General features: G+C 41.6%; 1 protein-coding gene across 4 annotated transcripts in view; it reads left to right on the top strand.

The window, feature by feature from the left end:
- The window catches only part of LOC111834025 (protein sidekick-1-like), a 369045-nt gene that overhangs the window by 200855 nt on the left and 141180 nt on the right, over positions 1-27010 (top strand). For all 4 annotated transcript variants that reach the window (XM_072704864.1, XM_072704865.1, XM_072704866.1 and 1 more), the window contains exon 5: positions 18969-19102. In XM_072704864.1, the coding sequence (XP_072560965.1) occupies positions 18969-19102 (134 nt within the window). The remainder of the gene's footprint in view (positions 1-18968; positions 19103-27010) is intronic.

Consider the following 27010-nt stretch of genomic DNA (forward strand, 5'->3'; position numbering starts at 1 on the left):
ATGCTTAATTCATTGATAATGATGATTATCTGTTTAAGAACTATAGTGGTTTCCATAAAAGAAGAATGAAAATAGGGTCCATTAAAAGGGTAAAGTAAGCATTTTAAAAACATAGTGTAGGATTCTTCCTAAACTGTAACATTTCTCTAAGTAGACTTCACGTTCACTAGGAATAAGTATTGCTAGGTCTTAAATGTTATTTATAAATGTTATTTTGTTCTTGACTACTCCATTGTTTTTAGATCTTTGATTTCATGAAAATCACTTGTTCTTACCAAGGTTCTTGTTATTTTAATGGTCAGATTCAGGTAGGATGAATGGCATTCAAACTGCAATTGCAGATATTCTCACATCTCTCTCATTCTTTGGAATTAAGCTTGCTCTTTGAAGCCTGACTTGGAAATGTATGTTAATATGAATCTGCATTATACAGTAAATTAAAAGAAGCAGATACTGCTTTCAGATCTTGGTAGAGGAATGAATTTCACTTGACGCACACATGACCAAATGTATGTCATCTCATGGACCCAGTTCTTTGTAATAGACCACAATGTTTGCAAAGTTGAGGGTAACAGAGAGAAAGGGTAACTAGAAACAAGATGGATGAATTTGATCATCACAACAATGAACATGCCACTGGGAGACCTACTGAAAGGGATCTTGCATTGTTGTGAAGAGAGTGATTCTGTAAGCTGTAATAAGTCTGCTATATGCTGTGCAGGTACTCTGTATCCATGGTTACTTGTACTTGTACTAGTAGCGGAGGGGTTGCCTTGTGAAGGATCTGGTAGAGCGTGTATTGAAGTCTTTTGCTCATGCTTCTGAGAGAACATAAGAACCATCATAACGCCCATTTTCAAAAAAGGGGATAGAAGTAATTTGTCAAACTATAGGCCAATCAGTCTAACTTGTATAACTGGTAAAGTTATGGAGGCTATAATCAAAGAGAAAATGGTAGATTACCTGGACTCAAATAACATTTTGAGGGATAGCCAGCATGGATTTAGGAGAGGTAGATCCTGTTTAACAAATCTGTTGGAGTTTTTTGAGGAAGCTACTCAGGAAGTTGATGATAAGAAGGCCTATGATGTCATCTATTTAGATTTCCAAAAGGCTTTTGATGTTGTTCCCCACAAGAGGCTCTCACTTAAACTCAAAGCGACAGGTATTTTAGGAACTGTAGCGACTTGGATTGATAACTGGTTAACGGATAGGAAGCAGCGAGTAGTTATAAGAGGCTCGATGTCACAGTGGGCCTGCGTTCATAGTGGGGTACCGCAGGGTTCAATTTTAGGACCACTTTTGTTCCTAATTTACATAAATGATATAGACACCAATATATACAGTAAACTGGTGAAATTTGCAGATGACACCAAGGTGGGTGGTGTAGCAGATACTGAACTAGCGGCTCAGCAGCTACAGCGGGATCTTAATTTAATTAGTGACTGGGCTGACACCTGGCAGATGAAATTTAACATAGACAAATGTAAGGTACTCCATGTAGGGAGCAGAAATATAAAGTACAGGTATTTTATGGGACCTACTGAAATAAAGGTAGCTGATTATGAGAAAGACCTTGGTGTGTATGTTGATGCTTCCATGTCTCATTCTCGCCAGTGTGGGGAAGCAATAAAAAAGGCCAATAGGATGTTGGGGTACATCTCCAGGTGTGTGGAGTTTAAGTCAAGGGAGGTAATGCTAAGATTATACAATTCCTTGGTGAGACCTCACCTAGAATATTGTGTACAGGTTTGGTCACCATATCTTAAAAAGGACATAGCGGCCTTAGAAAAGGTGCAGCGTAGGGCCACAAGAATGATTCCTGGTCTTAGAGGAATGTCATACGAGGAAAGGTTATTTGAGCTAAATCTGTTCAGCCTCAAGCAAAGGAGACTGAGGGGGGACATGATCCAGGTCTATAAGATTCTAACAGGTTTGGATGCTGTTCAACCGAATAGTTACTTCAGCATTAGTTCAAATACAAGAACTCGTGGCCATAGGTGGAAATTAGCGGGAGAACATTTCAAACTGGATTTAAGGAAGCACTTCTTTACACAGCGTGTAGTCAGAGTATGGAATAGTCTTCCTGATAACGTTGTGCAAGCTGAATCCTTGGGTTCCTTTAAATCAGGGCTAGATAAGATTTTAACAACTCTGAGCTATTAGTTAAGTTCTCCCCAAGCGAGCTCGATGGGCCGAATGGCCTCCTCTCGTTTGTATAGTTCTTATGTTCTTATGTTCTTATGTATTAAAAATGAAAGCTTACATCTGAATACTGACTGGCAAATTGAAGGCAGGGGGGAGAGGATTAAAACGGAAGTTTCCAATCTCTTCTCTTACCCCAGTGATATCCATCCAGTGAATGTGTCTTAGTTTGCTTGGTTTCTGCTCCCTGACTTGGCTTAAAGAGGCCTTGTTTGAGAGATTGGTGTGTCCCCATAGGCCTACTGTTTGTTTGAGGTGTAGACACTATGATTATGTGACTCCATATTCACCCATAGTGTTTTCATGCAGGATCACAGTGGTTTTTATCTACTCCTGATCATCGTTCATAGACCCAGGGGAAAGGCAGCACTGAACCATCATTCATCGTGTCGTGGATGATCAGAGGGACTCCGGCCGTCTGGTCAATGCCGCTCAGCCGCAGGGCAGGATCTGTGCCGTCCACAATGATTTATTTCATTTAAGGTGGCCTGCTCTCTGAAGAGGTTGAGTTAGGTGAATGTCAGACACTGCCTGAGTAAGCCTTTGAATGTCAAGTGAACGCCAACATAGCACTGGCACCTGCCTAATTGAAGGAGGCAGTGGCTCCTGCCGACCGCCGCTGACCCGTGTGAGATTGTCCTCTGGTGCTGATCACCGCCCTTCTTATTGGACAAGAGGTCACTGGAGCTAACCCTAGTGTAGCCCGCTGCTAGATTGCCTTGCTGTCCAGTACGTGCATGAAATGTTCATTTAATCTCAATCTCACAACTGCTCCTTTTGGTGAAGGTCACTTCTGCAGCATGCTGAGAAGTCAGACTCGGTGGCATCGTTATGAGATGCCCAAACCATCTCAGCTGTCCTCTCAAACGGAAGGTGCAGCAGCTCTATTTTGAGGTCCCTCCGAATCTCTGATCTCCCCATCCTGTCACGGAGACTGAACCCTCTCGTACAGGGCAACCTCATGGACTATTGCCCAAAATACTGATTTTGCAAAATGATGGGAATTTCAGATTTCATACCCTTTTAAGGGACTGGAACCAGCAGGGCCTGACATATGTTGCGTAATAGATATGTGTGTTAATAAGTGTGTTGTTTTAGCATGATCTCCTCTGACAGTATTATCATTTTGGTTTTCCCTTAATATCCTTCCAGCATTAAGGAATGTGAGTAATGGGAGAGTGTGGACAGAGCATAGTCCATCTGAAAAGACTTACTGGGTGTGTGGGGGGGGGGGGGGATTTTCAGAGTTTTTTTTCACAGACACAGTGCAGTTGAAAAATGGAAGAAAGGTGCCATTTTTTTCCTGGTAAAGTCATATTCCCAAGTTACTGAGAACATGGTTGTTTGATTATTCAGCATGCCGGCTGAGTTTTGTCAAAAAAAGCGGGGAGCAAACTGTGAGCTTTTTCAGCAAAGCATGGGGGGAAAAAAAGAAAAAAAAACGTACTTGTGGAATAACACTGCCCCCTAATTGTCAAAACTCTTTACCCCCATGGCTGAGCTCCATTCTGACCCCCCCCATTACCAAGACCCCCGCAAACTGCCTGTCCTGCCATTTACGTCCCATTAACTCACTTTCTGGAAGCCTGCCACACTGGCCAGGCTGACGGGGATGAAAGCAGACAGCGTGCAGGAGCATCCAGGATAAGGTCACACTTTCCCTGACGCCCGTCAAGATTCCCACTGTGATCAGATCTTGTACAGAGCTGTTTATCTATCCACAATGGTCTTTGTAATCCGTATTCTTAACTAATCAATAGGAGGCCTGTAAAATGAGGGGTATTGACAGCCAGGTCCAGCAATGCTGGGATTGCAGGGCTGGTGTACTTAGCTGCTGGGCTGGACCAGATTTCTGTGCTTTTGGGTGAAGCATCAGTCAGTAGGCTTTCCGGATAGTTCTGCTGCAGCTGTTCTTTATGAAGCATTTTGACAAGAAGTTTTATCTGTCTGGAATATACAGGGCTTTTTTAAATAATGGCTTCCTGTCACTGTTGTGACAGTTGCTTATGTACAGTAGGAAACAAACGTGTTTTAGTGCTGAACACTGGAGTGGAATAAGCCGGATTCTTGCTGTTCATGTTGGTGGGAAGGTTGCTTGAGGTGCAGCAGAGAGCTCCTGGACTGTCTGCCTGACCAGAGTTGCACTTCTCGAGATCTGGTCTTGGATTTCCAGACTGCTCAACCTGATCTTGGCCTCATCTTTTACTTGAGCCCATTTTGTCTTGATCTTACTTTGGTCTTGGCCTTAAGTCTCGAAATATTACAAAACATGAATTGGTATGCAGATATACTTCTTTCCCCTCACTAAGTAGAAATTAATTTTCTTGCGCTATCCTCTTGTAGGATTGTTACTTAAAATGTAGCACCTCTTCCAGCTGCCCTGGCTGTATAATGCTATTGTACAGCTTCAGAGGGTGCAGGGGCTTCCTGTGTCTGCTTGTCTGTGTGAGTTCATCTTGAATGGATACATCTTCATCTGGAGAGCACTCCCAATCAGGGGCAACCAGATATGAAGTCACCAAGGTCCAGACCTCGGCAAATTTTTTAAGAGCTAGAACTAAAATTTGAAGCTAAATATTAACCTGAATTAAAAATAAATAAATCAGCAGTTGAAAATGTCTGTGGGCCAAGTGCATTCTTAATTCTGTTTGAATGTGTTATTAATAGTGTCTGCTGTGTGTGTGTGAGAGAGAGAACTAGAGCATTCAGTATCAGCATGATAGAGTATGCGCGACTCGTGAACCGCACACGTGCACTTCACTGACCGCAGGTTAAATTCACGTTGTGTGCATGTGAACATGCTGCACTGTGAAGGAGGGTACAGTACGCAGGCTGTAATAGGCAGTAATAATAAACAGTTTATGAAGAGGACGGTATCAATAATAGTGTCCATAGAAACACTTCCAAGCCAAATTTGGATATCAAAACAAGTGTATTTGATGTTGGCTTGTAATGATGTGTTAATATAAAGCATTTTGCTTTCATTTTTATCTGTATATATGTTTACAAATAACCTTAAATTACATGCTTCATACCCCTAATATTTTACTGCTTTTTGATGTTCTTATGATATAAACCTAAATTGATTCAGTAAGGCAATTATAATAGCTCCTCATTACTTGCTGTAACGTACAATATGAAGTAATTCATATGAACTCTCATTTAACACTGCCTATCCCCTAGGAAACAAGTCTTATGTATGTAATGTGTGTAGACCCACCACCCCCCCTCCAACCCCCTCACCCCTCACTATTTTTCAAACCCTGGCTACAGTCCTGCTCCCAGTCACCTCACACCGCATCATGAATTGCTTAGGTCCTTTCAAAGAGCTGTTCACAAGGTATTTCCTTCATTCATCCATCATCAAATGCCACTGTTACACTGGACTGTTATGGACATTCTTGGTGGTGTTTATTGTTTAGTGTTGATTGTTAGAGTTGTAATTTACTATCAGTATCAGGCAGTTAGGGGAGGGGTTTGTGTATGTGATTTCGTTATATTGTGTGTTTTTTATGCATTTGCATTTTTGTTTAGAGCATGTGACCATTAAAGTTTTTCAATAATAGGATCTTTTGGAATTACTTAAATTAATATATACAGTAGCCCTAATATGGGTGCACTCTACCAAAAAAAAATCTAAATTCTGAATTTTCAAGTTTTGGTCTTGATTAAAAGTCTTGATCTTGTCTTGGTCTTGGTTGGGATGGGTCTTGGTCTTGACTTGATCTTGAAACAGATGGTCTTGAACACATCGCTGGTAAAGACTTTCTCTAAATCTCCATTGGTCTGAACACCCATAATGCTTAGGAAATAAAGTTTAAAGGGGACATGAAACACTAGGTATAGTAATTTACAAAATGTAATTTACAAAATGGATTCACACTAACAATCCTTATAGGTTTGACACTATCAGTAAAACTTGATTAAAAAATAAAAGCAATTCAAGTTACATTTTCCAAACAAGTGTAGTACCATCTTGTCCTTACATAGAATATGTCGCCATTGGGTTGGTTGGCTTGGAAATCCTGGATTAGCTCACAACTTGCAACTGCTTTTTGAAAAACAAAGTCTGTAATATTAAGCTCTGTAATATTAAACAGTCTCATACTTCGCAATCTAGTCTCAGAGACATATGTTTCAAAGTAGAGATTTCACTGCCGTTCAATTGTTTTATTAGCCCAGGTTTGTTTTGGAGTGGGAATCCATCTTATAAATTATGCTAACTACATCTAGTGTTTCAGGTCCACTTTAAAAGATATGTAACGATCATTGTGATGTTTCAAAATATGAGAAGTGTGGCTCTGCATGCATTACACAGACCCAGCTCAAAAATGCTGTTATTGTTTATATTATTCTGCGCTCCATAGATATCGAAGGTTGTGTATGTAGCTACACAGACATGCTTTAGCCCTTCTGGGGCCAGAGTGTCACAAACAGTGAAATAAGCAAGCAAACAGCTGGCTGTACTTTTTAACATCTGGACTCAGTAAGTGTCTGATCTGAAAGTCTAACAGCACTGATTCACTAAAGATGGACTGACTCCACACCCCATAAAACCAGTAATTAGCCCCATATCATTGGAAGGACTGACGGATCCAGAGGTTGATGGTTTTGGCTAAAAAAGAAAACATAGCAAGTCAAATTCAAAAAGAGATGGAAGTCAGCAGGATTTTTTTAGCATGGTTGATTTGCTTAGGAAACAACGCAAAAATATGCTAACCCACATTTTGTCTTTGGGGGATGTGTATAAGCGAGGTGGCTGAGTGCAGATTAGACTGTCTGCTTTTCTCGGAGTGAACATCCATAAGGCCCACTGCAGTTTGTTTTATTAATGAAAAGCTGAATGGGGAATATGACCCCCAACAGCCCCCAGGAATACTCAAGCTCTTTGTGACTATTTCAAGCAAAAGGAGTCATATATTTGCAAGCTCCATGGTATTAATGCAGATGTGGTAGCATCCAACACACACACACAGACACACAGTCTTCATTCCAGGAGGAGGAGCACCTATGAACCTTACAAATTGGCTTTTGCTGTATCGCTGATGGAGACAGACGGGCTGCCGTCTCAGTTACACTTTTTTTTTATGCATTAAAATGAAATTACGGCAGATCAATTGCCTGTATCGTGCAATGGCTTTCCAAGACACCTTGAGAAGCAGGTTCACAGATTAATGTATGACAGTGAGTTCACTTTATATCTATTATTAATCACTGTGTTGCTGCACAGATTTGTGCATTTCCATTTTTTTTTAACTGAGCTCCACACACCGTTATCCATCCCATTTTCTGTTTGTTAGGCACATAATGGATGGATGGAAGTCTCTTCAAAACCTGGCCACTTGTAAATGTTTTGGGACTTCTCATTAAACATAAGTTTAATTTGATGTGGAGTAAGTCCATGTAATGATGACTGGAGACAGTTACTGGCAACATTGTATTAGGCTACTCAGGAGCAGAATGTGATACGGGCAGCTTGGATCGCATTTACTGCATGTCAGAAGTCTGCACATTTACAGTACACTGTAGCTTAAATGTTTTTCCAAGTATTGGTGTGACAATCTCAGTTTTTTTGTTACACTATAAACCAATTAGAGATACATGTAGTGAACTTCAATAAAAACTGTTTCTGCCTTGTTCTTCTTAAAATCCAGAGACTCTGTGAACCTGTACTGGATAAGCATGATGGGTTTGGATGGATGGAAGGATGGATGGATGGATGGAAGGATGGTCACCCCATTACTGTATTTATGCATTTTTGTAACTGATGGGATGAATAGCATTGAAGCTCATAGTGTCTCTCAGCAGAATATGAGTTTGTCCTGAGACATGTGGCCCAGTCCCATGGTCCTGGTGTTGGCACCTGGTCCATCACAGTTGTTCTGCCGGTGCTTTTCAGTCGGTAGAAGCCTTTCAGCTGCATTCTGCTGTGGAACTTTAGTTTGGATTACATACCTGCTCCTTGTAGTCCTGTCATGTGAGTTATGCTTTTATATGTAAAAGTTCTTTAGCAGGAGGACCCAGCATTGTAGGTCATGACATGCTGTGGACAGCCTTCTTTATGAGTGACTGGAAATGTGAGTTCACAGCCTGGGCACAGCTGTGAAGTTTGTATCATTGTCATTCCATGGTTTGGTGAGATTTTTATTCTAGTAAGTGGTAAGTGATTTTATCTTCATAGTGAAATAAATGAGATAAGTGTGTGTTTTAGAACAGGATATAACCTACTTAACCTCGTTATATGCATCTGATTTAGTAAGCAAAACCTTTTCTGATACTAATTTGATGAGTCAGGCATTTGTGTAATGGACTTAAAATGAAGAGAGCCAAAATGTTTGTAAGAGGGAGAATTGTGGTGGTTTATTGTGAATTTCCACAGTTCAGCAAAAATTGGCACTGGTGTTTCGGTCCACTGCCTTCCATGAGAGGTGCTTGCTGCTTACGGATGGTGGACATTCTCCCAAATTAGCATAATTCTTGTTATTGTTTCCCTTCACTTAAAATAGAAAAATGCATCTGAATTTCATTGAGTTGTAGGTCTGAATGATAGAATGTGGAGGAACATTTAGATCTTTTTCCTCCCCTGCCTGGCAAGTGGGGGAATTAGTGAAGGAGCTAGTGGAGTAGTTAGTGGAGGAGTTATTGCAAACCGTCCATCATGGAAATGGAAGCAAGCAACTCATCCGCTACTCAAACTGGATACTGGCCCTTTTGGAATACATCTGATCAGTGGAATCTCCTTCTGTTTGTGTGAAATCGTATAATATGTGCATACTATTGTTGCATGTTTGATTTTACATTAACTTTCATTTATTTACATTTTAGACTAATCACAGAGATATTTTACTCCTGGTGAATATATTAATGTCAAAAGTTGTTTAAAATGTGCATCATCCCCTAAAGAGCAAGGTTTTAACTTTTGATGCCGAATGTCTGCTTTCAAAGTAGGGTCATGGGAAGAAAGTTACCATTAATTTTGAAGTCCCAGAAATTTCAGTTATGTAAAGTGATTTTTTTCCGTAGTAATCACCTGACCCATTCAGTGACACTCCATTAAAAGCATGATGTCACAAACACTCTGTGTGTGTCTTATTTCTTCATTAGGCTACTGGCTGCCTTGGCACTCAGCTTCCACTGTGTCTTATTTGCCATACGCCTGCTTTTACTATCAATGACTTTTGCTCCAACTAGCATTTGTCTGGTTAATTCCTTGCTCTTCAACAGAGTGTGATGCAGGTTAAGGACCTTGCTCATGGGTACAACAGGGCCCTGTTGTTCCCCTCCCTCAGTTTATGGTTCAACAATATCGATCAGCATGTTACAGTTTCCCATATCTCACATGTTATGGTATGTTGCCGTCCGGCAGCTTGAGAACCACCACAGCAGAAGACCTGGTCTAAAGGAGCACTTTGAGCTGATGCCCTGAAACAGGACACCTGTGTGAAAACGCCCAGCTGATCAATCCCCCTTTGCATGACCGCTGGGTTCTCTCCCCCCTTTAAATTCTTGAGATACTTTAGAACAAGGCGTCTGGTGCTCAGCCAGAACAGACGAGCATTAAAAAAGCCATCATCATATTTCAGCTTGGTCACTTTATGCAAACGGCCCCATTTCTGCACAACGACAAGTGTGAACCTGCCACTCGCACTTAATTTCTCTCCCTCCCCACGCACATGACACCCGCTATTTCTGTGTGCTTTTTAAAGCTGCTCTTCCTTGTGTCATACTGAGACTTTGGAGTTGCTCTTGACATGTGTCACCCGGCCTAATTTGAACATCTCACTTAGTAATTAGTGATAATTAAGACTGGCTCACATTGCAGGACCCCTTTTGTTTTAATGGTCTGTTCATTTTAAAACCAACCCCGCCCCCCAACACATGCTGAATTTATATGTGTTACATTACATTACATTGCTCAATTCCAGACATCAGTAACCTTAAATCATGCTGAAGTAGTGCCTGTCTCAGTGAATTATACTCAGTTAATCAAGTTAATTAAATACTGTAGTTCAGGGGTTTTCAGCCTTTGGTCCACAACCCCCCAAAGGAGTGCATAGAGCTGTTAAGGGGGACCACAGAGATGTTTCATAAACTGAAGCTTTACTTAATAAGTAGTTGGAAGTGGGTTGGATGAATGAATGGTGAATCCACTGTAAAACGTCAGCCATTCAAAGCTGTGAACCCATACTGGGAAAATCCACTCTGAGGCTGACAATCATGGAATCTTGTATATTGCATACACACAAAAAAGCCTGAACTTTTCATGTGAAATCTGAGATTTATCAAACAAAACTTGACTGGGAAAAAAAGTGTAGATTTACAGAAACTCAGGGGCAGGTACACATAACATTTTGAATAAATTGGGAAAAGACGACTCCCATTGTAAAACAGGGAACTGCAGCTAAACCAGCTAAATGACGCACGCAAGCCAACCATTCATATCACCTAGTCGCATTTTGATGTGAAAACGGTAAATCTAAAAATGTCCTGTGGGATTTATAGATTTTCCATTTAGTTTTTTAAGCCCTATGTATTTGCCTTTTATGAATTCAGTTTGCTTTTTGAAGTATTATGTCTTCCCATGAATTGAAAATATCTGAACTGATCACGACTTACGACTGGGTTCCATTACAACACACAGGTCAAACGGAAGTACAGTGGTACTTCGGTTCTCGAACTCACTAGAACTCGAATTTCTTGAAAGTCGAACAAACCAGTTTGACCTAGAACTCGATATGAATATCAGAAGTCGAACCGTGAACGCTGACCTAATATAAACTGTATGCGCCAGGAAATGAGTCATACTATGCAATTCTTACTTGAATGCCTTCTTCACAGACTGGACGATTAACCAAATAAAGCAGCGCAACATTACAGTAACTAACAATAAATAAATCACTAACTCACATGTACTATTAGAGCATTTGTGTCATTTATTTAAACTTTATTTTACCAGGTAAATTAACTGAAAACCAGTTCTCACTGCTTTACGTGATATTCGGGAAAAATAGCAGATTACGCATCGGAACTGTCTGGGATACAAACGTCATGCGTGTAACTAAATTCTTCAGCCAATAAGGGCAAAGGTGTGTCGTCACGGAGGCGGTTCCAGTTTGTGCAGCAGGGTGAGAGGTCGCAATGCATCTAACCGTAATGCATTGCGTCAGGATCAGAATGCGTTGCTTTAAGCCAGTGCGCCCAATGACCGGACTGGGGAAACAAACTGAAACGCGGACTTAATACAGAGGACTAATGACAACAACCAGAAACAGCTGATGACATGGGGATCCCACACGAGGTTAACGAGGGGGCGTGGCACACGGAAGGAGCGGACGATCGGGGCAGGACAGGGGTAATGTTGGGATAAGATCTTCATCATTTTGGAAGCCATTAAGAAAAAATGCTCTTCTTGTTTTATCCTGTTCATTTTGTGTTTAAATGCTAAAAAAAATTAAAAAAAACATTTAGGTGTAATTTTGGGGGGCCAGGAACCAATTAATTGGTTTTCCATTATTTCTTATGGGAAAAATTCGATCAGAACTCGAAATTTTTAGGATTCGATCCGGAGTCCGGAACGGATTAAGTTCGAGAACCGAGATACCACTGTATGTCGGAATAGAATAATTATACTGACTTTTAGGTGTGAGAATGAAACTGGTAGATGCACGTGGGGCTGGGATGCTTGTGCTGCCATACAGTACAGTACTTTCCCACTACAACTATGGCTGCATTTCCACTGCCCCAGATATGGTACTTTTGGTACTTCAGGAAAGTACGGTACTTCAAGATGTTGGTTTTCCACTGGCATAAAAACTTGTACCAGTGCTGAATGACATCACACAGCATGAGGCAGAGAATTTTGTGCTGATTTTGAAAAATGGCTATACAGTACTATATTTTTGGGCTGGATGATCTGTGATATTAATACCAACATTGCAAGTTATGCTCATACTTACATCGCTAGTCAGCTAGACTGAGATCAGGCTTTTTCATACTGTCATACTGTATGGACCTTATAGCGCAGGGGGTTTAGGTTTTGCTAAAACATTTTTAAGGTTTCAAGGTTATGGTTCTTGACTGATAAAGGGTGGATTACTCTCTCCTGGTGGGGGTTGAGTTACTGCCTCAAGCAGAGGAGTTTAAGTATCTTAGGTTCTTGTTGAAGAGTGAGGGAATATGGGAGCGGGAGATCGACAGACGGATCGGTGCAGCTTTGGCAGTAATACGGATGCTATACCCTTCTGTCATGGTAAAGAGAGAGTTGAGTTGGAAGGCAAAGCTATCGATTCACCAGTTCATCTATATTTCTACCTTTACCCATGGTCACAAGCTTTGGGTAGGGATCGAAAGAATGATACGGCTGGATACAAGTGACATAAATAAATTCCCTTCACAGAGTGTCTGGGCTCAGCCTTAGAGATAGGGTGAGGAGCTGTGACATTCAGGAGGGGCTCACAGTAGACTTGCTGTTCCTCTGCATCGAATGGACCCAGTTGAGGTGGTTTGTGTATCTATCTTGGATGCCTCTTGGACCCCTCCCTGGAGAGGTTTTTCGGGCATGTCCAACCTGGAGGAGACCTAGGACATGCTGGAGTGATTGTATTTCTCGGCTGGGCTGAGAACACCTTGATATTCCCCTGAAGGACCTGGAGGAGGTGGCTAGGGAGAGGTCTTGGCATTCCTGCTTATGCTACCTCCTCTGCATCCTCACCCTGGATAAGCTACAGACAATGGAAGGATGATTTAAAAAAAAAAGTTTGTATATGCAAGTCAGTAGTTGCTTTAATTGTGGATTTGCTGTCAAACATTCCCATGCATGGATTCACATACAGTATATACCTAGCATATAGACATGAGAATGTGATACGGCACAGTGACGTTCTTACTAGGGACCATCCATCCATCCATCCATCCATCCATCCATTGTCCAACCTGCTTATCCTACTGGGTCGCGGGGGGTCTGGAGGGCACACTCGCACACCATTCACTCACACATGCACACCTAAGGGCAATTTAGCAATGCCAATTAGCCTCAGCATGTCTTTGGACTGTGGGGGGAAACTGTAGTACCTGGAGGAAACCCCATGACGACATGGGGAGAACATGCAAACTCCACACACATGCGACCCAGGTCCCAGAGGTGTGAGGCAGCAGTGCTAACCACTGCACCACCATGCCGCCCCACTAGGGCCCATGTAAACATGAATTTGAAGGGAACAAGTTTTTGTGAACCGGCAACATTATTGCCTGGCAACCACATTTTCACGCTCACGTGTACTATGACCCATGGGAGTATGACATGAAATTTTATGCAGCAGTGTTCTTTTTTTTTTTGCTGTCAGGGAGGGAAAAATGATGATGGATTAATGCTCCCATGACTCAAAGGAGCCTTAGTGTGGTGGAGGGCAGAACTCAGTACTGAGGTCTTTCTTGAACATGGAGGACATTGGCTGATGGTCATTAGACTCGGCTAGCATTGTTGTGTGATAGAGAGACTGGATTGGGTTCCATCTGAATGAATTTAAGTCTGGGGTGTAATTCTGTGGAAATCTAAACTCTTGAGCAGTCAAACTCAGCTGTGTGGAGGTATGGGGGCTGGGGTGTCTGTTTCCTTCAGCTGGGCATCAGGGTTGTGCTTCTCAGGAGGGGAGACCGTGCCTCAGCATACTGTGCCTCCAGCTGAGTGACTGTACTGCCCAGAAAGTTCCACATGGAGGGACCTTTTTGGCTTTGACCACGTCACTGCTATCAACCAGCCAGGATCCGTTTCACTGATGAGAGATCAGAGAAGGTGTGGGATATGGGTCCTAGCCGATGTCAGCGAAATGCCACCATGTCTGGTGCCAAATCGCCTGCTCAGGTGCCATCTGCCTGGGAGGGACCTGTAAGCCTGTGGTGATCATAGAAACCTCCCCCGCAAATGAAGCTCCTGATTCCTCCGTGTTATATTGGACTAAGTGCTAACTTTGCAGATGCCACACCCCCCATCTGAATACACCCTGCTTTTCTCATAGAAGTTGAGTGTGAACTGATGCCATGAGCGACTTCTCAGCACATAGTAGGCTTATCACAATCCACCCCTCGAACAACGTTGCCGCTTCCTGACACCTCGACAAATGCTGGCGGAAGAAAGAAATCAGGTGAAGAGGTTGTGTTTCGTTCATGTTTATTTGCAGCAGGTGGTGAGGAAATACAAAGACTCACTCTGCACGATCATGGCCTGTGGGTCAGACTCAGGGGTGTCGGAGCTGTCAGGATTTATCCACACTAATAGTTCCTGTTACTTGCTGGCATCATTTTTTGGTCACTGGTTCAGCCCCTTATCAGCCCACTATGCCCTCTACTGGCCTGGAGGAGGAATCCCCCAGGAACACTGAGTGGGGAATCAGCCTGTGTCACGCAGGTTTCTGCATGTGTGCCCTCCCCTCCCCCCACCCCACCCTACCCTACCCCACCCCTGAACTGGTTTCTGTTTTACAAATTAATAGCGTGACCCTGAGACCCAAGTAATCGTGGAGGAGGGGGTGCACCTCCTGAACCTGTGTTTTTTCTCCCTTCCACCATCTGTGGAAGGTCAATCTGATGGCCGTTTCTCCTGAGAGGAAAGCCAGTAGCACTGTGGATTTAATGGACAGACTTGCGTGTGTGTTACGGAAAGACTGCAAAACAGGATCTGATGTGCATTCGATGGCGCATCGCCACTACCCGTGCCATTAATTGCAGTTTAAAAGTGGGGGGTGGTGAAGGGGGGCGATGCTACTCACATGCCACTGACATTTCAATTACACTGTCATACACCGTCTCGGAGTGGCGGGTCCCTGTTTTGAAAATGTCATATGGGCCGCTAAATGACGATGCGTGTCTGTTTGGCCACATCGCCCCTGTGATCAGGGCTTAACACTGCATTGCTTTCATAACTAAATAAAAACACAGCCTGTTGTTTGTATTGTGGTCTCCAAGAGCTTTATTTGTCAGATAAATACGGTGTTTTATGCTTTATCACATATTACATTTACTGTTCTCCCAGCATTTTTTCCTTTTTAAAAAAAGTTAAGTAATCTAAGTATAATCTTAGTAAGACTAAGTAATCCAATGCAATTAAACTGTAATCTAGTACTATTAAAATACGATGTTAAAATACAAATAAATGGGATTTATTAATAAACACCACTCGGTAAGAAACTGTGTAAAATTCTATTAGCATTTACCCCCATGGTATTTATCATTTACATATTTGCTTAATTTTTATTTTTTTTTAAATGTGTAATAATTCAGTCAACCATCCATCTCTTGTCAGTAGCTGCTAATTGTACTAGGCATTGGTCAGAGTGTCTGAGGGCCACTGGTCTGTCTGAACAGGGAGGAAATCCTCGAAAGGGACAAGTGAGGTCATTTCCCACTGTGCCACCACCCCAGTTGATTAGGAACCCGATGTGATTTTAGGAAAAAGGCCAGGAAAAGACTCTGTGTGACAGGAGGCTCCAGCAGACTTAACTTTATCAGAAAAGCTGTGGCAGATTCATAAGGGGTTCTGATCCGATAACCTCCCTCATCTTTCCTGCTCCTGCCTTCCCAGTGGGCTTCTCATCTGGACATGGAGTGAATTTCAGCTCCAGTCCCCTCCAGCCCAGCACGTCTGAATTGCTGGCACTGTGAGAAATGCAGCATCCAAACCCATGCTGTGTGAAGCAAACAAGTGGCATCAGTCACAGGCTGATCAGAAACTGATAACATGACTAGTAGTGGGTCCTAATAGCTTGGGTTAATAGATGGGTTAGAAGCATCATATGTAATATTATCAGCAAGAAAATAGCATACAGTATATGATAAGAAAATGGCAAGAAAATTACTGTGGAAATAAGTAATAATAATATATTTATTTCATGCTGGTGGTAATAAGAGAAAGGGATTGTAAGAAGTACCTAGAAGGTGATGGAGTTGAGTAGTAATTCTTTTAAAGATGTTTCAGCTGTACTGGGGCTGATGAGGGATTCAGGCTCCAGGCCCCTCTGACCTCATTGGCCCAGCTGTCATCGGCATGACAACACAAGTGGACTATGGACCTGCCACATAAAAAAGCACGCCTTTCACTTTAAAAAAAAACCAAAAAAAAACCGGCAGAGCCTGTCATTCGGGCAAAGAGTGTTTCCTCTTCATGGGCAACAGGAATTAATAATTGAGATGGCAGGGATTTCTTTCTTTGATTGAGCATTACAGGGAAAATGAGGCACTGCCACAGCATCACTGCTCCCACTGTGCGGCTCTGTGGAGGGATGCCAGCTGCCTGTGTAATTACTCCCAGAGTGTGATCTAATGGCTCCTCCCCCTGCCAAGGGCTGCAAACCCTTTGCATACACTATTGTACTTTTTAAGCACCAGAGGTCCTTTGTGGGATTGTAAAGCAAACTCATTTCATGCCCCTAACCATGAAATTGACATGTACGTTTCCTGTCCCGCCCAAGCAGCTTCTGAATGAATTGGTACCCACGATCTATTACTGTAAACCCAAGCTGATTGGATTTCGAATTCATACCTGTGCCGTTCCATCCACCTCGGGCTTTTAAGTCTTCTCAATAATTGCTGTTTATATGCAGACATTGAGAAACAATGAGGTTCATCAAACCACCTTTTCCAGCGTACCTAGATGAACCAGAACATAACCAGATGAAATCATGCTGTCCTTTTAAGATCCCTTCCTGGTATCCATGGTGATGATGTCATGCTGTCCTTTTAAGATCCCTTCCTCTTATCCATGGTGATGATGTCATGCTGTCCCTTTAAGATCCCTTCCTGGTATCCACGGTGATAATGTTATGCTGTCCATTTAAGATCCCTTTCTGGTATCCACGGTGATAATGTCATGCTGTCCATTTAAGATCCCTTTCTGGTATCCACGGTGATGATGTCATGCTGTCCTTTTAAGATCCCTTCCTGGTATCCACGGTGATGATGTGGGCATTTGGTTTCCATGCAACATTCGCTGTGACATGTGATACTCAGCCAAATTATACAAAATTGTTTCCCAGAAGTTGGCCCCAGAAATACTAGTAATGACCCATTGTTTCATCCTTGACAATTTTTTTATTCACTTAACAATTAATCTTATATTAAACATAACAACCAATTAGAGACCCTTGTTTTTTCTCCTGTTTTCTTGGTAGAATTTTACTTGGAATTAATTGTTAAAATAAAGTTTCCTGTCCTGCAGCATGCACAATGCAACTATTTACGCTTGTTTATGAGACAGAGATAAAATAAATAAATTTCATAAATAGCGTTGTGTTGAAATTTACAGTATATCTATTCAGGAAATAGGTTCCTGCTGAAGCATCATTGTGGGGCAGGGATGTACAAGACCTCCCAGAAAATTATTATGTGGGACTGACACTGGGTCAGTCTGGGTGGGGAGAGACACAAGCTCCCTGTTATTACCTACAGAACAGGTGACTATGAAGCAGGTGGACTGACCATAATATAATCATCTACATTCGCCACTGCAAGTCGATAACATGACAAAGCAGGGTTATCATAATCAGGAATGGTCAAACAAAGTCTGTAAAACACTGCAGTACTTTAAATCTCAGTGCTCAAACATGGATTGTAAATTGTAATTTTTTTTCATGATCGGAGTACATTGATGTAGACAGGCTTTATTGTGTAGTTAATTATTGATATACAGTATGAGAGATTAATTGCTGGCATGAGGTCAGCAGACAGATTAAGTAGTTAGCTTATGTCTTTCAAAGTGCTTTACTAGACTAGCATGGATCACTCTGAACCTGTAACCATTATCGACCATGAGAGAACTAAACACTATTGGGGTTCCATCAGCTTATTAAGCATGTCAGAGCTAAACACTGTTGGGGTTCCATCAGCTTATAAACCATGTGAGAACTAAATACTGTTGAGGTTCCATCAACTTATAAAGCATGTCAGAGCTAAACACTATTGGGATTACATCAGCTTATAAAGCATGTCAGAGCTAAACACTGGTGAGGTTCTATTAGCCTATAAAGCATGTGAGAACTAAATACTATTGGGGTTCCGTCAGCTTATAAAGCATGTCAGAGCTAAACACTATTGGGGTTCCGTCAGCTTATAAAGCATGTCAGAGCTAAACACTTTTGGGGTTCCATCAGCTTATAAAGCATGTCAGAGCTAAACACTATTGGGATTCCATCAGCTTATAAAGCATGTCAGAGCTAAACACTTTTGGGGTTCTATTAGCCTATAAAGCATGTCAGAGCTAAACACTATTGGGATTCCATCAGCTTATAAAGCATGTGAGAACTAAATACTATTGGGGTTCCATCAGCTTATAAAGCATGTCAGAGCTAAACACTATTGGGGTTCCATCAGCTTATAAAGCATATCACAGCTAAACACTGTTGGGGTTCCATCAGCTTATAAACCATGTGAGAACTAAACACTGTTGGGATTCCATCAGCTTATAAAGCATGTCAGAGCTAAACACTTTTGGGGTTCTATTAGCCTATAAAGCATGTCAGAGCTAAACACTATTGGGATTCCATCAGCTTATAAAGCATGTGAGAACTAAATACTATTGGGGTTCCATCAGCTTATAAAGCATGTCAGAGCTAAACACTATTGGGGTTCCATCAGCTTATAAAGCATATCACAGCTAAACACTGTTGGGGTTCCATCAGCTTATAAACCATGTGAGAACTAAACACTGTTGGGGTTCTATCACAGATATATAAGACATGGGCTACTTGTCCCTAACTTGCTGTACTCCTCCACAGAGCCGTAACGCTGGACAATCAACTCGTGGTACTGTCCACAACCACAACTGATGCTGGCCACTACCATGTCCAGGCCATCAACGAGAAGAACGGGGAGAACAAAACAAGTCCCTCCATGTTCCTGAACGTTGCAGGTAAACTGAGACCCCCCTGTTGTCTGAGAGATATCACAAGAGATGCGGCAGTTTTTGCCATTGTATGTCTGTCTCATTATGCGTCTCTCTAATTGCCAGTTCTCCTCTTTGTCTTTGGGTTATTATCATTCTCTGTCCTTTCTGTAAGTGTCCCCTGGAGGCCCTTCAAACACCAAGAAGAATAATAGACTTGAATATAAGATTAAAAATATATATAAAAATCATTCACTGGGGACCAATGTCTCAGACTGTCAAAATCTCATCTATAGTCAAATGACAATATTTCCCAGCAGTCATATTGGCAAGCATTGTGACATTATCATAATCCTACAAAACAACACACTGATGGAGGTAAGGGAGGCCACTTTCCGGAAGTCGTTTGACAAATGACCACGGTTCAAGTAATTTAATCTTTTCACCTGGATGTCAGAATTGAAATGTGTGTTTAATAACTAGATGAGGTTTTTTTTCTTCCTTTCATTCCTGTGACCTTTGCTAAGTAAGAAATGGCACCGATTGATTTTCCTGTCTTTTTCCAGCCCCTTCATTTTATTGAAGTATTGAGCAGTTGAGTTGGACACAATGTGCAATCAGGTTTATCTTAATGACTTTTGTACGAGGCTTTTTGGAGAGTGGTTACAGAATCTTGTCTGATCGTTTTCAGCAGCTTGTCGACAATTATCGCTTGACGACACTAACTCAGCATGTTGAAGGTAATTGGTACGCTCTACAAAAATGAGATTTTGGTTTGAACTGAGTTAAATCCTCATATTAAGTGATACATACCTTTCCAAATAATTTTGTCTGTAATTACAAAAAAGGGGGATTTTTTTCAAGCCAGGACAATGTTGGGAACTTTGTAACCTGCAGTGGCTGCTTGGTACAGCGGTTTCCTCCCTACTTAAAATCATTTTGAATGTACATCCCTTCCTTGATGATATTGGGCTGGTTACTACTGCTTTAAGACTTTCCCACTGTGACTTCAGTTCAGGCATAGAACCTTTCTGCATTCCTGCAGCAGGACAGCATAGAATTATTTTGAGGGGCAGGTGTTCAAAGGCACCAACTGGTGTTTGGGGCAGTTGTCAGGATCGGGATCGGGCGAGCCGGAAAGCAGGCGATCGGAGCCGTCAATACGGACAAACGGGGTTTTATTAGGAGCGGGAAGGCGGACAGGAACAAACATCCAAACACTACAATGACGGAACCGGGGACTACTGACTTAGACACGGACTACATACAAGACACAGGCTAAGGGTAACGAATCACAGGTAAGAAACAATCAGGGAATCACACGAGGTAACGAGGTGGGCGTGGCACACATCGGGAGCGGACGGAGGCGTGACAGCAGTGATGATGAAAGATAATAGTTACCAGTTTACGTTGGTAAAAAAAAAAATGGGGACACTAACACTCTCATGGGGAGGTACTTTTTAATTCAGACAACAGGGGCAGTTGCTCAGGCACCCCCAGTTGCCTCCCCCCCTCCCCCTCCAGTATGTGCATGTGATTTTAAAGGTCACAAGACGCCAGTGACGTTTTTTCTGGGAAGCTTGAGACGGTGCAGGATGTCTCACTTGTCCTGAGTTACTGACACCCTGACACTGCCCCACATTTGCCCTGTCAGCTGATAGCTGGGTGGTTCCACAGCATCCTTGCTTGCAGGTCAGAATGATGTTTTCTTGAAAGGCTGCAAGATGAGAGGTTATTTTTATAGTGTTTATTTTTAAACACTTTAAACTTTTCCTTCACATAATCCTGTAGCTCTCCTTCAGGTCAGATTTATATAGCTGAAACATGTTTATTGTGAAGAAAAAAATAAGTTTTTAAATCAACACTGAACACACATATTTACCAAACCCTACCTTCTTAGCCTTTCTAAAATACATCTGGCTTTTCTGTTTAATCCTCTTTATTAGTGTTAATTTCACATATACTGTAAGGTGAGCACTTCCTGGCCAGATCTCCCAGGCAATGTGCACGGCTTCGAGAGACACATCCATTTCACACTGCTGCCATGCAAGTGTGGAGACTCAGCCTGGCTCTTCCCTGTCTCCTGCTCTAGTAATCAATTTCATTTTTGACGAGCAGGGGCCACGCTCCAATGCTGATAACTCCATTGTGTCTGTCCTTGTGACTGGCCTGGTGTGGTCATTGCCTATCCAGTATGACAGTCTGCATCTGCTGATTCAGGCCATTAGCTTAGATTGGACCCAGAGCCTAACAGACCTTGGCGTTGAGTCTTGGTTAACACTCAGCAAAGTTTGAAGTATTTGAAAGCAAATGTCATTTGACTAACTTGCTCCATCATTATTTGTTGTCGCTAATGGTCTTATTAGCAGGCAGCTGGGCATGCCGTTCCCTCTCATTACTCTCTGCTGACGTCTGTGTCCACCCCACTATGCCACCACACACTCCTTTGATAAGCTGCATCTTTGATAAGTGGGCTACATTGTTCTCACACTTGTGAGGAACAATGGCCCTCTGTCTAAGCCCAAAGTCAGCCGGGTGGCGCCCAGAGCACAGCTTAGGATAAGTGCAAACTCAGATCTTGAAGCCATCTTAGACAGCATGCAAACATATCAAAGCCGTTCCTCTTTTTGCCTAGAAGTTCCTCTTCTCGATCAGTTTGAACCATCTCTGAGCCACATGTTCTTGTCCTGAGGTCACAGATGAGGTTTAATCTTCACCAGAGAAGGAAAGGGCCCAAGCCAGTGCGCAAACTGTTCATAAGATGGGAGCAGGTTGGGTGTGAATAGAGGGAGAAAGAGGACATGTGTATCCATGGGAACAGGAAGGAGGATAAGCCAGTGAAGGGACGATCCTTACCTGTTAAGAAAGGAGCTGGCTGAGTGTGACAGAGATTAGGGAGTCTCCCTGTGAGGCATCTCTCTAAGGGGTCACCCAAAACCTTTCAGCATTTACTTTAGATATCTTCATGAATGCCCTGGTAGGATTGCAGCCCTCTACTGGGTATACACATAGATCATTGCGGGATTGATTTTGTATCAGGACCTGAAAGGAGATGCTTGGCAGCAGATGCTAGGATGAGAGGAACCTGGGAGAATCAAAAAAAAAAAAAAAAAACAGAGCTGCACCTAAGTGCAATTATGTGGCTTAGTCTAGACCTGCTGGAGATAATGAGTTTGAGTAAAGTGACACAAAAGACCACAGCTGTACGCTGACAGCAGAACAGCTGATGTAAAGCTGTAAGAGAGCTTATGTAAAGAGAGTTAGGAATGGTAAGCCAATTGCTCTCCTAAAATGGGCTTATAATTAATCCCTCGTCCCTCATTGGATGAAACTGTTGAATATCCATGTGGTTGGGATGACTGGTAGATTTTTTCTGTTTCAGAACCTCTGTGGCACAGACCCCAAATTATTACTGTCACATATGTAATTTGTCAACAATCCTTAATATCTGTAGATTTCAGAGCGCACTGTCATTTCATATCAGGTTTGCAATCTAACACATCACACCATAGAGACAGAGACAATATGAGACATGTCTTGCCTGCCTGGTGCCCAGGTAGGAGACCTTCCAGATCGTGTGGACAAGCTTTTGGCCCCAGCTGGGGTGGATCCAGTTGTCGTGGTGCATGTTGGCACCAACGACATAGGCAAGGGTAGGAGGGATGTTCTGCAGGATAAATTTATAGAAGTCGCCAATAAGCTTAGAAATACTCCCCGTGCCACGCGCAAGTCAGGCTAGGTTAGTTGAGATAAGGAGATTAAATGTGTGGCTAAAAGGATGGTGTAAGAAAGAGGGGTTTACTGTAGGTTTATGGGGCACTGGAGGACCTTCTGGAACAGGTGGGACCTGTTCAAGCCGGATGGGTTGCATCTAAACCAGAGGGGAACCAGTGTACTGGGAAGGCGTATTTGTAGAGTAGTTGAGGAATGTTTAAACTATTATAAGTGGGCACCGTAATAGGCCTACCCTTTGTTGTCTGTATTTAAACGCCAGGAGTATTAGGAATAAAATTCATGATTTAGAGGCTTTTATCTCATCGGACTCTTATGATATTATAGGAATAACTGAAACGTGGTTGAGAGAAAAGGATGGACAAGAATATAATGTGGATGGTTACACGTTGTTCCGTAAAGACCGTATAGGTAAGAAGGGAGGTGGTGTTGCAGTATACTGTATGTAAAGGAAAACTTGCAGGCAAGGGAGCTTACTGATATAAGTAAAACTACGGAAGCTATATGGGTAAAATTAGATGCTAAAAACTCAAATAGCCTAATTGTCGGTGTTTGTTACAGAGCACCCAATGTAGCTGCTGAGGAAAGCAGATTGTTATACAGTGATATTAGGATTATGAGCAATAAAAATGATGTGGTAGTTATGGGTGATTTTAATCTACCGGGGATGCAGTGGGACATTGCCGTTGGCTCTTCTGAAAATGAACTGGAGATGGTGGAATTAGTACAGGATTGTTTTTTTACTCAGTTTGTTAACACCCCTACCAGGGGAGATGCCATTCTTGATCTTGTTTTCTCTAATGACCAGGACAGGATGGTAAATTAGACGTTTTAGATCCACTTGACAGATCATAACATGGTTAAATTTGAGGTTAAGTTTAGTGCCCAAAGGGCAAAGTCCAAATCAAAAATATATAATGTTAGGAAGGCTAACTTCAATTGTATGAGATTAAAACTAGAAACTGTGAACTGGATGGAGTTAAATAACAAAACTGTTGAAGAGGCATGGGAATTTTTTAAAAGCACATTATTGCAAGTGCAAGAGGACTTCATACCTGTTTCCAGCAAGAATAAATCTAGGAAATTGCAACCTAGGTATTTTACTAGGGAAATAAAGTATAAAGTAAGGAGGAAAAGGGCTTTGTTCCAGAAATGGAAAATAACTGATGATGACAGAATAAAGCAAGTGTATCTAAATCTACAGGCTGAGTTAAAAAATGACATTAGACGAGCTAAAAGGAATGTCGAAAGGAAGATTGCGTTGGAGGCTAAGAATGACGTTAAAGGTTTCTTCCAGTATTTTAACTCTAAAAGAGCTCTAAAAGCTGAAATTACTAATCTGCAGGATAGTAAGGGTCTTATAATTGAAAACGACATTGATATAGTAAATGAGTTCAATGATAGTTTTGCACGGGTATTCACTGTTGAGGACACTAGTAACTTACCAGTTCTTATTACTAGTCCGGCATCGTCTATAACTAAAATATATATAACTGAAGCTGATGTTTTGCTAAGCTCAAAATAAATAAATCACAGGACCCTGATGGCATCTTACCTATAGTGTTAAAAGAGATGAGGGATATTATTTGCCGACACTTAACTTTACTGTTTCAAAAATCCTTATCTGAAGGTGTGGTACCTTCTGATTGGAAGCATGCCAACATAACGCCCATTTTCAAAAAAGGGGATAGAAGTAATTTGTGAAACTATAGGCCAATCAGTCTAACTTGTATAACTGGTAAAGTTATGGAGGCTATAATCAAAGAGAAAATGGTAGATTACCTGGACTCAAATAACATTTTGAGGGATAGCCAGCATGGATTTAGGAGAGGTAAATCCTGTTTTATTGAACGAATTTATTGGAGTTTTTTGAGGAAGTTACTCAGGAAGTTGATGATAAGAAGGCCTATGATATCATCTACTTAGATTTCCAAAAGGCTTTTGATGTTGTCCCCCACAAAAGGCTCTTACTTAAACTCAAAGCGACAGGTATTTTAGGAACTGTAGCGACCTGGATTGATAACTAGTTAACAGATAGGAAGCAGCGAGTAGTTATAAGAGGCATAATGTCACAGTGGGCCTGCGTTCATAGCGGGGTACCGCAGGGTTCAATTTTAGGACCACTATTGTTCCTAATTTACATAAATGATATAGACACCAATATATACAGTAAACTGGTGAAATTTGCAGATGACACCAAGGTGGGTGGTGTAGCAGATACTGAACTAGCGGCTCAGCAGCTACAGCGGGATCTTGATTTAATTAGTGACTGGGCCGATACCTGGCAGATGAAATTTAACATAGACAAATGTAAGGTACTCCATGTAGGGAGCAGAAATATAAAGTACAGGTATTTTATGGGACCTACTGAAATAAAGGTAGCTGATTATGAGAGAGACATTGGTGTGTATGTTGATGCTTCCATGTCTCATTCTCGCCAGTGCGGGGAAGCAATAAAAAAGGCCAATAGGATGTTGGGGTATATCTTCAGGTGTGTGGAGTTTAAGTCAAGGGAGGTAATGCTAAGATTATACAATTCCTTGGTGAGGTCTATATTGTGTGCAGGTTTGGTCACCATATCTTAAAAAGGACATTGCGGTCTTAGATAAGGTGCAGCGTAGGGCCACAAGAATGATTCCTGGTCTTAGAGGAATGTCATAAGAGGAAAGGTTAGTTGAGCTAAATCTGTTCAGCCTCAAGCAAAGGAGACTGAGGGTGGACATGATCCAGGTCTATAAGATTCTAACAGGTTTGGATGCTGTTCAACCAAATAGTTACTTCAGCATTAGTTCAAATACAAGAACTCGTGGCCATAGGTGGAAACTAGCGGGAGAACATTTCAAACTGGATTTAAGGAAGCATTTCTTTACACAGCGTGTAGTCAGAGTATGCAATAGTCTTCCTGATAACGTAGTGCAAGCTGAATCCTTGGGTTCCTTTAAATCAGAGCTAGATAAGATTTTAACAACTCTGAGCTATTAGTTAAGTTCTCTCCAAGCGAGCTCTTATGTTCTTATTTTGTGAAAGTCCCTTATTTATTTTTTTATTAACAAATTGGTAAAAAAAAAAAAATCCACTTGTGAAGCCCTTATATATGCAGATCAAATATGGATTTCTGTTACAAAATAAACAATAAATCAAATGTATAATGAAGCATAAAATTTTTTAAAAATGTGATGGGTGGATATAAATGAATTATTGATGAGATGTTCTTCCAGATGTTATGCCAAGTCTCTTGACTGAAATCCCAAAGCCATCGCGATGTGGTTTTGCTGCATCGTAAATGAGGTTTTCCGCTGAATACAGTACATTAATACCGAACTGCCATTTATTCCACGTAGGCGTATTGATTCAGATATAATGCACTGACTTTAAAGAGCTTAGCTTGTTCTCCCTGGTGTGCAGAAGCAGACATGTTTTTTTTCTTTCTTTCTTTCTTTCGTTTTTTTCCTGGGAATTTCTGGGGATGTTTGGAATTTGCTGAAGTAAATCAAGCCTCGATTTTAGAAATCTCAGCAAAGGGGCCTCTGTCTTATGCATAATAGATACAAGTAAAAGCAATGGTTATAACCCCAGGGGTCTTTACCTGATGTGTGCCTTAAGGTTACAGAATACAGGCAGTCCCTGGGTTAAGAATATCTGACTTACAGGCAAATCGTACTTACTAACAGAATACCATAAAGTGTTGGTAGTGATACCATAAAGTTTATTAAAAATTAGGTTTAAATACAATGGTTCGTACTAACGAGCCAAGCACCACTTTGTGACGCTATTGAAAACATTGCATGGCCCCTGTTGTTAGTTGACTTGAGGTACAGTACAGTACCATATACAGTATAGTATCCTTTTATTATTACTGTATAATTTTTGTTATTATGTACTCATATTATTTTTCCAAATTACCTACAAATGTGACTTAAAGACACACTCAGGGAATGGATCTCATTCGTAACCTGGCGACTGCCTATACTTCAAACAACATCTGGACAAAAAAAAAATAATCAAATATGTTTGCGAAAACAATCTGTGCTTAAAATGACCCTGCCATCTTATTCTGGGTCACGACACAACTATAGAAGGTACAGAATGTTTTCAGTGCAACAAACTCACAGCTCTTTTAAAAAGGAAGCTGCTCTCTTTATTAACAGCCATTATTAGTTTAATACTAGCAGTGACACAGACAGGAAAACCAACAGTTCACAC

The sequence above is a fragment of the Paramormyrops kingsleyae genome, chromosome 22, assembly GCF_048594095.1.
Source record: "Paramormyrops kingsleyae isolate MSU_618 chromosome 22, PKINGS_0.4, whole genome shotgun sequence".
Lineage (NCBI taxonomy): Eukaryota > Metazoa > Chordata > Actinopteri > Osteoglossiformes > Mormyridae > Paramormyrops > Paramormyrops kingsleyae.